This window comes from Orussus abietinus, unplaced genomic scaffold, assembly GCF_000612105.2.
Source record: "Orussus abietinus isolate OABI.00-Male unplaced genomic scaffold, Oabi_2.0 scaffold21, whole genome shotgun sequence".
Taxonomy (NCBI): Eukaryota; Metazoa; Arthropoda; class Insecta; order Hymenoptera; family Orussidae; genus Orussus; species Orussus abietinus.
Window position 1 is genome coordinate 1,673,178 of NW_019396018.1, and position 13,323 is coordinate 1,686,500.

A 13,323-nucleotide genomic window follows, 5' to 3' on the forward strand; every position below is an offset into this window, starting at 1 on the left:
AAATTTTAAAAATTCACATACGTTTCTGTAGATATTCCACGATAAAGCCAAACACGTGTTATGCGTATTTAAGAACATTTATCATCCGGCAGGGTGTGTCCAAAAAGGGATACTATACCTCAAACTAGCATCTATAAAATTAGTTTAAAAGTCAGAATTTACGGATAAATACATAAAAATGGAGGCCAGTAATTACATTTATATGGTTCTTTTCCGAGGACCACTTGTGGAACAAATATTATATCACTCGGTGGAATGTGTTGTCTATTGTATATATATACACGTTATTTTTACTTCTGAATTCTCTTTTGTATTGGCATTAAACATACATTTCTTTTATATCAACACAGATTGCAAGAGTTGGACCCGAGGTGGGCAGGTTGTTGAATAGGAAAACTGAAATAACATTTGTTCTAACCGAAAATAAATGGACGTGTGTTTCCAACGTTAATAAAACTTACTAATTATTCTAAATTACCGGAATTCGAAGGAAATTGTTAAAAGTATACCTGCTCTTAACGGCGTTCACCGCCAAAGTGGGGACGATGATTTCCACCACTAGATGACATTAACATTGAATTCGGTGGGAGATAACCAAAACGTACTTTCTGGCTCGGATGAGGGAGACTCGACGCGTAATGGGCGGTATTTGACGTATATAGTTAAAAGAGTATAAAAATGATATCTTTACACTTTTTTTATATGAAAATGACCACTTGTCGAAAATCGCTCCCATGTGAACACAGGTCAACACTTTATATTTAATGTGAGCATTCGTTGGGCTCGATCGGTTGAGAAATACGATCGAAATTGTTGTCCCCGTGAGATCCTGCAAAATCGCAGGAGTGGTGAGCGCCCTTAAATGTGGTTTACTTCTGAATTGAAAGCTGAAAATAGCCGTACAAGTGACGATTAGTGTTAACTGAAGAGAATCTACGTTCCCTAACGTAATAGCAATTTATTTGAAAGCATATGAAAGTGCGAAATATACCGATCAATGTATAGCTTGATAATAATTTTGTTTGAAGATTGCTAGTGCTAACGTATTTTGAGGAAGTTCCCTTTCTCTAACAGTTTTAAACAAGCGTGGCGTATCTAACATTCCCAGAATTGAGTTCGTGCTTTCTCAAACATTGAAAATGTATTATATAACCACGTATTCGTCGTTACAGGCAGCGAAGAAAACGTGTTATCCTATGAAGCTGTTCAGCAACTTACCATTCAATATACTCGACCAGTTATCATTTTGGGCCCTCTCAAGGATCGCATCAATGACGACCTCATTTCTGAATTTCCCGACAAGTTCGGCAGCTGTGTACCACGTAAGTGTCCATTAATAAATATTAATGTTTAAAAGTCTTTCATAATTTTCTAATACAATGCTTAACTTCTGACAGACACGACGAGGAGTAAAAGAGAGTACGAGGTAGACGGACGCGATTACCATTTCGTAGCATCGAGGGAACAAATGGAGAGGGACATCCAAAATCACCTGTTCATCGAAGCTGGACAGTACAATGACAATCTGTACGGTACGTCGGTGGCATCGGTTCGAGAAGTTGCCGAAAAGGTAATTTTTCCTCGCTTTAGTACGGAAATGGAGAGTAAACAACAAATGTCATTTCATTGTTACATGATTGATTCTATGCCCCGCAGGGAAAGCACTGTATTCTTGACGTAAGCGGGAACGCCATCAAGAGGTTACAAGTTGCTCAGCTCTACCCCATCGCTATCTTCATCAAACCAAAATCAGTCGAGTCGGTCATGTAAGTTTTTCAAGTTCGAAGACACATTCCCGTTTAATATTAAAAATAACCCCTGACGAAAGAGTAACATAAGTTTTAGTATTTTATATTTTCTGCTCCACAGGGAGATGAACAAAAGGATGACCGAAGAACAAGCGAAGAAGACCTACGAGCGTGCGCTTAAAATGGAGCAGGAGTTCGGAGAGTATTTCACCGGTGAGAAAGAAGTTTCATTTGAAGTTTGATCGCTCGTTCTTTCACGGTCTGAAACACCTTGCCTGGAAGAATAATCTACTTGCGATTAGTTTTACATCCAGAGGTACCAAGGAGCGGTATGTCATTGAAGTATCTTGTTTTAGCCGTGGTACAAGGCGACACCCCCGAAGATATCTACGTTAAGGTGAAAGAGGTAATCACCGAACAATCGGGACCGAACATTTGGGTACCATGTCGGGACCAGCAACTGTGACGTCCTGCCCCCCAGGCGCCTCCCAGCCCTAACGCTTGGACCCTACCTCCAAGGCGTAAAGATTAATTACTGTTAATTAAACAATTAAGTAACACTCTAACGCCTTTTCCCCACCTAAGTAGCACAATAAACTAGTTAAGGCACGCGCGCGAAGCTGATCGCTTCCAAGTATAGTCTCGAATTGCCGCAAGGAATTTAAAACGACAAAAAAACATTGCCCAGTCCCCTTCTCACAGTTGTTAATGGTTATAAAGTTGCGCGAATTACCTTCCGCGATTCGTCTTCTACTCCCGAATCGCGGCCTATTCGGTCGGTACGTCGTTAAATCGAGAATTCATGAACGGAGTCAAGGCGTGAGCGAAAATGCTCCAGGGACTTCGTTGCGACAAAAATAAAAAAAAGAAACGGAGTAATCGGTCAAGTACGATGTGCATGCGAAATACGCTCGAGCTTGCGACGAAAGGCAAAGTTCGAACGAGGGGAATCCTACCCACAGCCATACTCTGTAAATGACTAAATGTAAAACCCTCGATTCGTTGGCGGGCGACTCCACGTTCCAGCAAAGAACAGAGGACTTGATTATCGGACGCTTATAACTAATTTCGTTCGTCCGACCGTAAAGCGTTAGAAAATTGAGAGAATTTCGAGTTATCTATTGGACTTCGTGCGATACCTTAACGGAGTCGACTGACCATTACGAACAGATTAATGTTCCGAATCAAATATGTATGTACATGGATGAAGCCAGTCTCGGTATACGGAGATTGACGAAGCGAATACGCGCGGATTTCGGCCGAAGTTATGAAGTTCCAGTGTACGAGGTTTCGCTGAGGTGCAGAACGACTGGCTCTGGCTTCACCGATGTCCAAGTAGCTTGTCGGTTATACTTGAGTGAAGTAGCGCGGTATTTTTTAATGTACTTAATTCGCGTAGGACGAAGTTTACGGTGATGAAAGGATCAACGATCGGTTCAAGTCGCGGACATAATGTATGTATACTTATAATGAAGAGTAGCTATGTATGTAAGACAGGGACGCGCCGAATGGACGTGCCGTCACCTCGTGTCGAGCTGAAGGATCGTATTGGGAATATTGATGACAAATGACACTGCATCGCCGCACGAAGGTACGACGTGAGGACGTCGTGATATAATATATTGTTAGTCGATGGCGCGACCTCACGATCTATCAAGCCTCACAGGACAAATCTCTAGAGGTAGTATAGCGATATATAATGTTTTGTACAGCTAGATGACTAAGCCAGTAATGGGTTATGTGCAACATTATATAGAGACACTATTGTAATTTAAATACCACTACTAAATTATTGTAATAGTAGGTATACTACTGTAAATACCTATACTTATGATTATATCGAGATCAAGTCGGATAGGGCAGAAAGCTGACGGAGATTACCGTGAGAGTTCATACGTAGGCCTCGGATACATATAACTACAAGTCCATTCGCGACTAACGTGACTCGCCTATTCCAATTATTTATACATGCATATATCGATGATCCCTTTCAAGGATAAATCGCCGACTTTGCCATTCGTGAAAGCAGAAGTTTAGAATAATTGCTGATTAAACCCCCTAACGGAGTCTGAATCGGAAGAGAACCCGCACGAAGCGGTATTCTACCCCATTTCAATTTTTCATAATTCTGGTTAAACTAATTTACTGTACATATAATCTGGAATAATTACATTATAGCCGATTTAAACGATCCGATTCAAACACACGTAAATCATATTTGGCCCTTACGTCTTATTGCCACGATAACATTGCAAAATATCACAGTTCGTTCTAAAGGCTTTCTCACGGGAAATTCAGAAACGCTGAAATCGGGCGAGTTTGCGTTCTTTTCGGATGAACTTATACTTATTACATTGCACGGAGGTGTCGATAATTAAAGCTAAAGATATAATATATTCCTAGAGAGAGAGTATGTGTGTGTGCGTGTGTCAGCGAACGCGAGAAAACGAGAACGAGAGAGAGAGCTAATAGAGAATTATTATTATAACGATTGTTTGTCAATTTAATTGTAATATAAACTACTTAATGGTAACGGATATAGAATATTATAATTTGTACCGAGGATCGGCGCAGTAGAGTTCGCCGATTTGCAAACGTGTCTCCATCACATCTCCGGCGAGAAGGAGCTACAAGCCGAGGAAGCAAAAATAATTACCATTTGTCACTTGTCGGTATACACAGTTGCCTTTGCTATGCGAGATGATGACAAACGTTGATTTCGTTTTGTACGTACGTGTGCGCACAGGTATCGCTCGGAACTGAATGGAATGTTAGGTGTAGTCAATGTTGAGGCACTTCGTGCAACGGATCCTGTAATATTGAGGCTTTTTCAACTACCGGCTCATAACTAGGAGCATGTTAACGCGGTTACGGGAGTGAAGTACCTCCACGGTACTTCAGAGTTGTCCCGAACCTAAACACGAAGGCCCGACGTTCACCGAGTAAGGGTAATATCTGTCTCGATATAAATAAACGTATAAAGAGAATAACTATTGCAAACACGTATTACACGTCTCTATAGTCTATTTAATAATATTACTTATTGAATTATCAATCTCATGTTCACCTTGTTTCATCGTTTTTTAATAGTTAATAAACGTTTTACCAATTTTACAAGCGACTTGTTAACCCGGAACTCATTTCTCGTATCTGTTGCCTTATTGTATTAGTTCATGTATTGTGACGTGGCAGAATTCTGCCGTCACAATTAGGGGCGCGGCGGTAGCGGTGAGTACCGAATTTTGACATTATTTAATTTCAGTATCGGTTGGCGACACTCGGAGCCATCTTGGGCAATCATTAATTGTAAGTATGTGTTGTAAAAATTTGTTAATATAAGATTTGTTATTTAGTAAGTATCGTAAAGGGGTCTGATATTGCGGGTCATTACCACGGTCGGTACGAGTCGAGGAGGAAAAATCGGGATCTCAATTATCGCGCCGCGATACCCACCGGGACATCTAACGCGCGCACTGTCAATTGACGGCGCATGGCAGCTTGACGGCGTTCGACGGAAGGACGGGAGAGGGATCTCCGAAATTCGGAGGTCCTGGCGAGCCGCGGAGCTCATTGTCCAGGATACTCCGAGTGTCGCCGGTACTGCCGATCACCGCTCTTCTCCCGTGGCCGTCGACGCCCTGCTCTCGTCCCGTGATGGAATTGCCACTGACTTGGTGAGTAAACCCACGATGGGGTTTAGTAAAGATTCGTTTCCGCTCCAAATTTTATCATATATAGATGATGCAGGGAGAAAAGGGGCCGACTTGTTTCTTATCTGATTAGGAAAATATTATTTCGGAGCGTTATTATGCTGTAAACGCTGTCACGTTGGGAAATACTTTTTCTCGTTTTCAAAATTGAATGTTTTGCAGTTAATTTAGAAGCCACAAAGTACAAGATGAGCCTTTTATTTGTATTAGATTCATTTCTTGAATAACATTTTCACCCGTGCTCCCAAAAACGTTTTTTGCTTGAAAGTTTAGTTTACACCAAGTCGAATGGTATAAAGTTTTCTAGTAATAAAATGTAAAAAAGCCGAATTTATGATGATCTTTTCCTCCGGGATATTGAAATTCTCGGAGAGAAGAATTAGTTGAATTCATTAATGAAAGAGGGCACCACGGGTACACTTCCATGAGATGGTGGTTATCCACGGAGCTAACGAGAAAGCAAGTTTATTTCTCGAATCCGGTGCTAGATTGTGTTGACAAATATTTTTGTTATAAACTCAACGTAAACTTCAGTGACTTGAATGCGGCATTTTTGCATCGTTTTCTGATTATATATTAGTAAATAAACAATTATGAGTAAGCAGAACTTGCAAACTTTATCGTCTATTTTAAAAGATCAGGCTATCAGATTTGATGTACTTTCTCTATCATACATTAATCGCCTCATTCCGGAGTTAGCAAGTAGAAAAGTTGTCGTGTTTTATAAAGCTGTAAGTTTAAACATAATTACAGATTTTAAGTTTATTTATTATACAATATATTTTCTTATGAATTTAAGCATAATTTTACTGCATAGTTAAATTCTTCGATGGAACGTTGTTTTGCAGGTGATCTCGGAAACTGGTCAGCCAAAGGAGAAAGAAATAGAAACTATTGAAACACAAATAAATGGTAACATGTTTAATCAAGCATGCATAACTACTTCTTGTATATTGCCAGAATTTCTTAAACGTTGACATTATTGTTTTTGATATAGAACTGGATATTACTGGATCACCGCTGGAATATTCTTTTGGGAATGATACATTCCAAGATACTTTGATAATTAAAAGAAGAAACTGGCGGCCTGTTGAAGAACACTATGTCCCATTGTCTAGAATGGAAGCAAGGTAATTAAATCCAAATATTTTGAACCTATGATTTATTATACTAAAATTAGATAATATCTGATTAATAAAGTATCTCAATTCAAATCATCTTTATATTCTACACTTCAGTATTTCAATCAATTTATGTCTGCAACAACTCGACAACAGTTGGACCGTACCTATATTCGCTATTTGTGACGGGAAGGATTCAGAGAACACATTATTTATTGGTACACTTATGGAACCACGATGGCACTGCACCGTACATGCTGGCAGTATAGGTTTCACGAAACCATCAGACATTGAAACAAATTATTCTGTCCTTGTGAATGAGCATAACAAGATATATACTACAAAATTTGATGTAATAAAAAAGATTCTTATTAAACATCTAATTTGTAACAACACTTCTGAGTTTAAATACTTTTATATTAAAATATTGTGCAATTAATTAATTATGTAGATAACTTAATTTCTTATATTATATCAGGTTAACATGTCAACCTTGAAAACGTATGACCTGTTCGGAACAAGTCAAGAAACTATTAATTGCAAAGAACTTTCAAAGCATAGTTTTGATGGGTATGCAAACCTTGAAATTAGTTCCAGTGGATTACAGTCTGATATTCTGGAACAGGCAGCTGTATGTACTATGGTAAATAACTTGTATGTACTCTGTGTTTATATAGCCTAATTGCTTACTTATATCTCAATTGATATGATTTGATACAGACGATTGAAATTGCTGCTGGACATCTAACCAGCGCTTTGAACGAGTTATGGCAACAAATGTTATTATTAAATGAATTTCTAACGATGTTAGAACAATATCAAAGAAAAACTGAACGTGAAAGATATAGTGTGATGCCACTGCAATTTCCAAATCATTTTTCAACTCCGTACGCTGCTGTAAATACATTTTTTATATAAATATTCCTTTTACACATTTTTCAATTAACAGAATATTGTTCCGTTTAAAAATACTTACATGATTTACAGGATGGTAAAGATATCATAAACCAGCTTTATTTATTGCTACATGGAGATAGTACCACTGATGACAAATACTGTCTTAATTACGACAATAAACGGTTTATGTATGGTAATGAAAGAGAGCAAGAAACTGATGTCCCATTGCAACAATATATAGATGAAGTTCGCCACAGAGAAAATAGAGATTTCACAGACAACTTGTGGCAGTTACTTATTGGTAAATGATAAACAACATAACAAAGCAAGAAATATTGAATAAACTATTCTCTAAACAAATACCAAGATTATGGTTTATTACAACCAAATGAAAACGATTATCTTTATTATGCGCATTAATTCCTTACGAAAGTAAGGAAAATGTGTGATATTTGATTGTAATAAATTACAATATCATCATCAGTAAAAGAGAATAATTTATTTGCACTAAGTGATATTTTTTAGTATATGAGATTTTTATTATAAATAATACTTTAATTGTATAGGTTGTAAAAGTCATATAGAATTAACAGATTGCTTTCATGCGGTGTTTGAGGAAATTTTAAACGATGATTTTAGGCCTGAGGTAATAATATTTTTATTTTCCTAATAGTAAATATTAATGTTACAAACCATTTTATTTCCAAAGCTTGGGGATTACATTCAGGGTTTTGAATTTGCATACCATTTATGTTTCTTCTAGATGAATTCGTCTAATGCAACACGGTTTGCAAAAATTGTTTCCGAATTGTATCGGCCGAATGCAGCACTGCCATTGCTTGTAGGAAGTCTACCTTTGGAACTACTAATAGACATAGGTTTCAGAAAGTTAAACAGAGATTATGTTTACTTATTATTGAGTATGACTCTAATTGATATAGACGAAGTAAAGAAAAAACTTAACATCCAGCCATCTGGAGAATATGATCTTCAAAATTATAGGTTTGTTAACTCTGCGGTATATTATGAAGTCGACTCATGATTAACAACGTAAAATTAATTTCTTCTAGGAAGGATTTGTTGACTATGGGGAGGATTCATATTTGTATAGATTTCCTGCTATTACTACAAGATCGTCAACAATATTCAACAACTGATTTACAGTTTCTCTTTGATCATGCTTTTGATTTATACACATCGGAAAACTCTCCTGTAAAGTCATTTTCTGATTTAGCGAAAAATTCCATATACCAATTAACGTCAAATGTGCCATGTACGTCACCCATCGTTAAGGAAACTGTGAAAAAGTAAGATAATTTAATTCTAATCTATACATTTGTTCGTCTGAGCACGTGTTTAATGTATCTTAATGGTGATAGTTTTCTCGTAATCTTTGTTTAGAATTCCAACGTCATGGAGGTTTTCTCTTTCCTCTCAAACTTCAATGTCGAAACTGACGACAATCACTTATTACAGCCGCGATTCTATATTCCCACCATCCGTCTTTCCAATAGGTATTAAACGGTACATTGATCTAATTGGAATCCATGACTTTATCAGTTAATGTTCAAATTTCGTATTTTCTTGCAGATGAATCCGATGACGAGGCAGAGGGGTATTATGCAACAAAAGTTATTTACTCCTCTAGCAGGATTTCGTGAGAAAGAGAATGTCAGGGACAACTACTGGTCGTCTTTTTGGGGGGAATAGCAATTTGAAGAAGGTACACATTCTATTTTCAATCGACGATGGAAATATTGTAGCGCCTTTGAAACTCGTATACACTGAGTGCAAAATTCATTAAAAGATTATATTTGTAATTCCTGCTCGTTAGTGAATCATCCCACCTGTTCAAATTAATCATACTTATTACTAAAGTAAGTATTAAAAGATACCTATTTTCAACTCATTTAAACGTATCGAAAATAAAATATATTCCACTCTTTTATGGTCAACGTTATTCTACTTTAATTCTGCAACTATAATCGTACCAATTACATGACTAGATCATCATGACTGTATGATACAGAATACAACTTCCGTGCAACTGGTTAGGTACAAGTGAATTGCATGCAATGATTACGCGATGATACTGAATGCATTACCACAAGAAGGAGTCTAATTGTAGTTGAACGTCAAAGCTTGATTGAACTTTACCTGGGAGCATTGCGGAAAAGAACTCGAGTAATACTGTGCAGTGCAGCATACAGATGGTCTTCACAAGTACATGAAATGCTCTCTTCATTTAGTATTGAACGATAGAATTGAACGGAACAGTAAGAAGATTTTTCTTACTAGTATTATATTCTCATAACACTTAACAACTTTGTCGTTTTCAATGCCAAATGCTAGAAGTGGATCAAAACTAAGATAAAACATTTTGAAGGATAGATTCTCCATAGGTGGAACTGATAAATGCTTCATCAATCGATTGAGTCAATGCAGGGCATTTAGTCGGTAGACGTGTAATGACAAAAAGAAGAAATGAGTGCACTTGAATAAATATTACCTTGGATCTTATACCAGCTTGTTCAATATTTATCGTATTACGATTTATATAATGCTGGTTGTGGCTTCGACGGAAGGTAGTCTCTCAGAGTTCACGATGAATTTAATATTACCAGCTACACTTTTGTGCCTAATTGTGCGGGATGTTCACAGCCGTAAGTAGAAGCGTATAGCTTTGTAGTTATTAGCAATTAAAAAGTGTGAAATCATAATGCTTTTTCACGTTACATTCAGATCTCTGTACACTAATACAAATTACTATTAATTTTATTTTACGTATCTTCAACAGGTGAAGCATGCTTTGATAAGTTTGGGTGCTTTTCCACGGATTATCCGTGGTCTTCGATACTAAGACCATTCCCTGCACCCCAAGACCCAAAAGATGTCAATACAACTTTTCGATTTTCAAATCGGTGAGTACTACCTTTTATTAATGATTAAAGAAATATAACGAACATTTAGACTCTCGGTACAGAATTCCCTCACATATCTCAGAGTTCGTATACAGTGTATGAATTGAATTTTTTAGGGTAAACAACGCTCAAAATTACTTTGAAACATGGCCCAGGATAAACATTAGAGCTTATGATTCTCAAAAGCCAACGTTCTTTATTACACATGGTTACTACAGTGAAAGCAATGTCGAATGGTTCAAGAATTTGACGTATGCTATTTTAAACAAGGTATGCATATAAAAAAAAAACTATGCTAGAACGAAAATTTAATATAGTTTTTACTGATGAATTCAACCGTTACGTGTTCTAGACGGATTCTAACGTAATTGGAGTAGATTGGAAAAAGGGATCTTCAACTAGTTACATGCAAGCAGCTTCAAATACAAGAATCGTTGCAAGTGAAATTGCTAGGTAATTATTCTTCAATTGACCCTAATGAAATGGATTCCTCATGAAATTCTTAAATATGTTTCAGAGTTATCCGATATTTCGTCGAACAATATTCTGCTGATGTTAGTACGTTTCATCTATTAGGACATAGTCTTGGAGCACACATAATGGGATACGTGGGGAAAAATATTTCAGGAATTGCTCGTATCACAGGTATTACCTTGTGACATTACATTGCTATACGTAGTATATTAATCAGTTCTAAACAAGTTGTCTCACGATTTTGATTTCTCTTTTAGCCTTAGATCCGGCCCAGCCAGGTTTCCAAGGAAAAGCGGCGTCAATAAGGATAAATGATTCCGATGCATCATTTATAGATGTAGTTCATACTGATGGAAAACCTTTCTTACCGTTTTTGGGCTTGGGCATGTCGGAGAGTGTCGGAACTGTCGACTTCTTCGTAAATGGAGGCTTGTTGCAACCAAATTGTTTACTTGATGGTGAACCTGTTGTAATTAAGTCATTGTTCGATATTCCAAAACTAACAATTGATGGTACGTAATAGAGTGAATTGCTTGGTTTCAAGTTTTGAAATACCTTTGAGATACAGAATTTGTAACAACGTTATAAAGTTATTTGTATTTTCAGTTATGTATAACTTGGCAACTTGTAGCCATTCGCGTGCGTCTCGTTACATGGCTGCTGCTATCAGAGGTCCATGCACAATGTGGGGCTATCGTTATAGTGCATCTTATTCACATCTGCAATATACTAAATTTGTTCTCGATGACGAGTGCTCAGCTGACAATTGCACCCCAATGGGCCTGAATACGCCAAAATACCCTGCGCGCGGAAGCTTTGCGACTCCAACAACTGGAGTCTATCCCTTTTGCAGTAAGTATCAGCAGGATTCTGTTTCTAGAACTTTAAATTTAGATATATAACGTATTTAAAAGCACGATAGATATATTTTTAAAACGTGGATCTAAATTAGTTCTCAACCGAATCTTACATTTCAGTCGAAGACAAAACTGCAGACAACGTAATGGCACGTGTTATATAACGTGAATAAATATACGGAGTATTGGATAATATGGATGACAGCCAATGCAACAACCTCCTTATAAAGACAATGAAACATGAACTACTCAACTCTAATTTTATCCATTTTTTATCTGAATTCTGAGACGGAATGACTCTATAACCCAAATGAGATTTTGAGGAACACGGATTGTAATTTCGCGGATCAATGTTGTTTTAATTGCTTATGTACATACGTTTATATTGTATAAAATCTGATTATGAATTCATTTTGTAATCCATTAATGTTTCATGTGCCATAAATGTGGAGCATAGGTTAAGATTATAATATAAATAAATAGAAAAGGTGGTACCCAGAAAGCCACTTTACTTTGTAATAATGATTTATTTTTTATTGATTACGCTCCTTTACCATTGTCACCAAAGTCAGTGAACAACAACGTTGCCAACGCATGAAGTAAAGAACTCGCTAGATGAAACAGTCATCCGATACATAATATCAGAAAGGTCAAATCGTTGGTGAAAAACAGTGCAATCGGTATTTCAGAGTATGATTGTAACTGGTGTGTAACGACTTTCTGTCGATAAATGTCAGTGGGTAACTGCTTCTCGGTCCTACGCTAGCTCAACCAAACCAGACTAGACTCTACGTTTACCGACGTGTCGCGCCCTTCGACAGAGATGAGTTAGAAGATTGCTTACGGGCAGGATCGTGCGATCGCATCCTGTGCTGCCCTCTGGTTTCGTACGTTAGCTTTCACCGTTTTTTGCCCCCAAGGACGGCGCAACGAATTTCTGATACTAGCTCGCGCTCTCACGATGGCGGTACCATCTACCAGTCGCCGTTGGCGGCTCCCGCACGCACGCACGCACGCACGCACGCACGCACGCACGCACGCACGCACGCACGCACGCACGCACGCACGCACGCACGCATTCTCGATCATTTTGAGAGCGGTTTCGAGCGTTTCCGAGCGTTATCGACTGTTTATCGACAGTTTACGAACGTTTTCGAGCGATTCTCGATCATCCCCCAACTCATCTCTGATCTCTGCTTTCGATGCCTCAGCTACCGAGAGGGCAGCACCGTCGAATAATAATGAAATAGGGAGCCTGGCTTCTCTTATCTTCTCTCTGGTTCATGGAAGTTGAACATAAAACAGCATAAGAGGAAATTGATACAGAGATGAGTTGGGAGATTGCTCACGGAAGGGATCGTGCGATCACATCCTGTGCTGCCCTCTGGTTTCGTACGTTAGCTTTCACCGTTTTTTGCCCCCAAGGGCGGCACAAAGAATTTCTGATATTGAGCTCGCGCACTCGCGATAACGGTACCATCTACCAGTGACCGTTGGCGGCTCACGTACTCGTGACGGTAATACCATGCGGCAGTTGACGGTGGTGCTTTACCTACGCTTACCGACACTGCTCGCTCTTGATGGTAAAGGAAGAA

General features: G+C 38.1%; 3 protein-coding genes across 27 annotated transcripts in view; all 3 read left to right on the plus strand.

Annotated features, from left to right (window-relative positions):
• Positions 1-4,862, plus strand: part of LOC105697563 (disks large 1 tumor suppressor protein) — a 487,904-nt gene extending 483,042 nt beyond the window's left edge. For all 24 annotated transcript variants that reach the window (XM_012420943.2, XM_012420948.2, XM_012420951.2 and 21 more), the window contains 5 exons: positions 1,173-1,322; positions 1,398-1,570; positions 1,657-1,766; positions 1,870-1,961; positions 2,105-4,862. In XM_012420943.2, coding sequence (XP_012276366.1) covers positions 1,173-1,322; positions 1,398-1,570; positions 1,657-1,766; positions 1,870-1,961; positions 2,105-2,214 — 635 coding nt within the window. In that variant the 3' untranslated portion in view covers positions 2,215-4,862. The remainder of the gene's footprint in view (positions 1-1,172; positions 1,323-1,397; positions 1,571-1,656; positions 1,767-1,869; positions 1,962-2,104) is intronic.
• Positions 4,863-5,931: 1,069 nt separating this feature from the next.
• Positions 5,932-9,422, plus strand: LOC105697754 (protein zwilch homolog). 2 transcript variants are annotated; one of them, XM_012421376.2, is made up of 12 exons: positions 5,932-6,189; positions 6,307-6,370; positions 6,456-6,588; positions 6,697-6,931; positions 7,058-7,222; positions 7,300-7,476; positions 7,567-7,777; positions 8,043-8,122; positions 8,240-8,478; positions 8,547-8,783; positions 8,878-8,990; positions 9,067-9,422. In XM_012421376.2, exons 1-12 carry the CDS (start codon positions 6,052-6,054, stop codon positions 9,135-9,137), a joined length of 1,863 nt encoding a protein of 620 aa, XP_012276799.1. In that variant the 5' UTR covers positions 5,932-6,051; the 3' UTR covers positions 9,138-9,422. The 2 variants fall into 2 exon arrangements, with proteins under 2 accessions (XP_012276799.1, XP_012276800.1); XM_012421377.2 differs by having other exon boundaries at positions 6,736-6,931.
• Positions 9,423-9,585: 163 nt separating this feature from the next.
• Positions 9,586-12,250, plus strand: LOC105697755 (pancreatic triacylglycerol lipase). Its single transcript, XM_012421378.2, has 8 exons — positions 9,586-10,139; positions 10,274-10,397; positions 10,514-10,667; positions 10,750-10,850; positions 10,915-11,042; positions 11,129-11,383; positions 11,478-11,723; positions 11,849-12,250. The coding sequence occupies exons 1-8, from the start codon at positions 10,037-10,039 to the stop codon at positions 11,890-11,892; spliced, it is 1,155 nt and encodes a 384-aa protein (XP_012276801.1). The 5' UTR covers positions 9,586-10,036; the 3' UTR covers positions 11,893-12,250.
• The last annotated feature ends 1,073 nt before the right edge of the window (positions 12,251-13,323 follow it).

Excerpts from the sequence above, each read along its gene's own strand:
- LOC105697754 (XM_012421376.2), top strand. The coding sequence starts at position 6,052 with ATGAGTAAGCAGAACTTGCAAACTTTATCGTCTATTTTAAAAGATCAG. Across the intron at positions 6,371-6,455 it reads TATTGAAACACAAATAAATG|AACTGGATATTACTGGATCA; the intron begins GTAACATGTTTA and ends TTTTTGATATAG. Across the intron at positions 8,784-8,877 it reads GTTAAGGAAACTGTGAAAAA|AATTCCAACGTCATGGAGGT; the intron begins GTAAGATAATTT and ends ATCTTTGTTTAG.
- LOC105697755 (XM_012421378.2), top strand. The coding sequence starts at position 10,037 with ATGCTGGTTGTGGCTTCGACGGAAGGTAGTCTCTCAGAGTTCACGATG. Across the intron at positions 10,851-10,914 it reads GTTGCAAGTGAAATTGCTAG|AGTTATCCGATATTTCGTCG; the intron begins GTAATTATTCTT and ends AATATGTTTCAG. Across the intron at positions 11,043-11,128 it reads AGGAATTGCTCGTATCACAG|CCTTAGATCCGGCCCAGCCA; the intron begins GTATTACCTTGT and ends TTTCTCTTTTAG.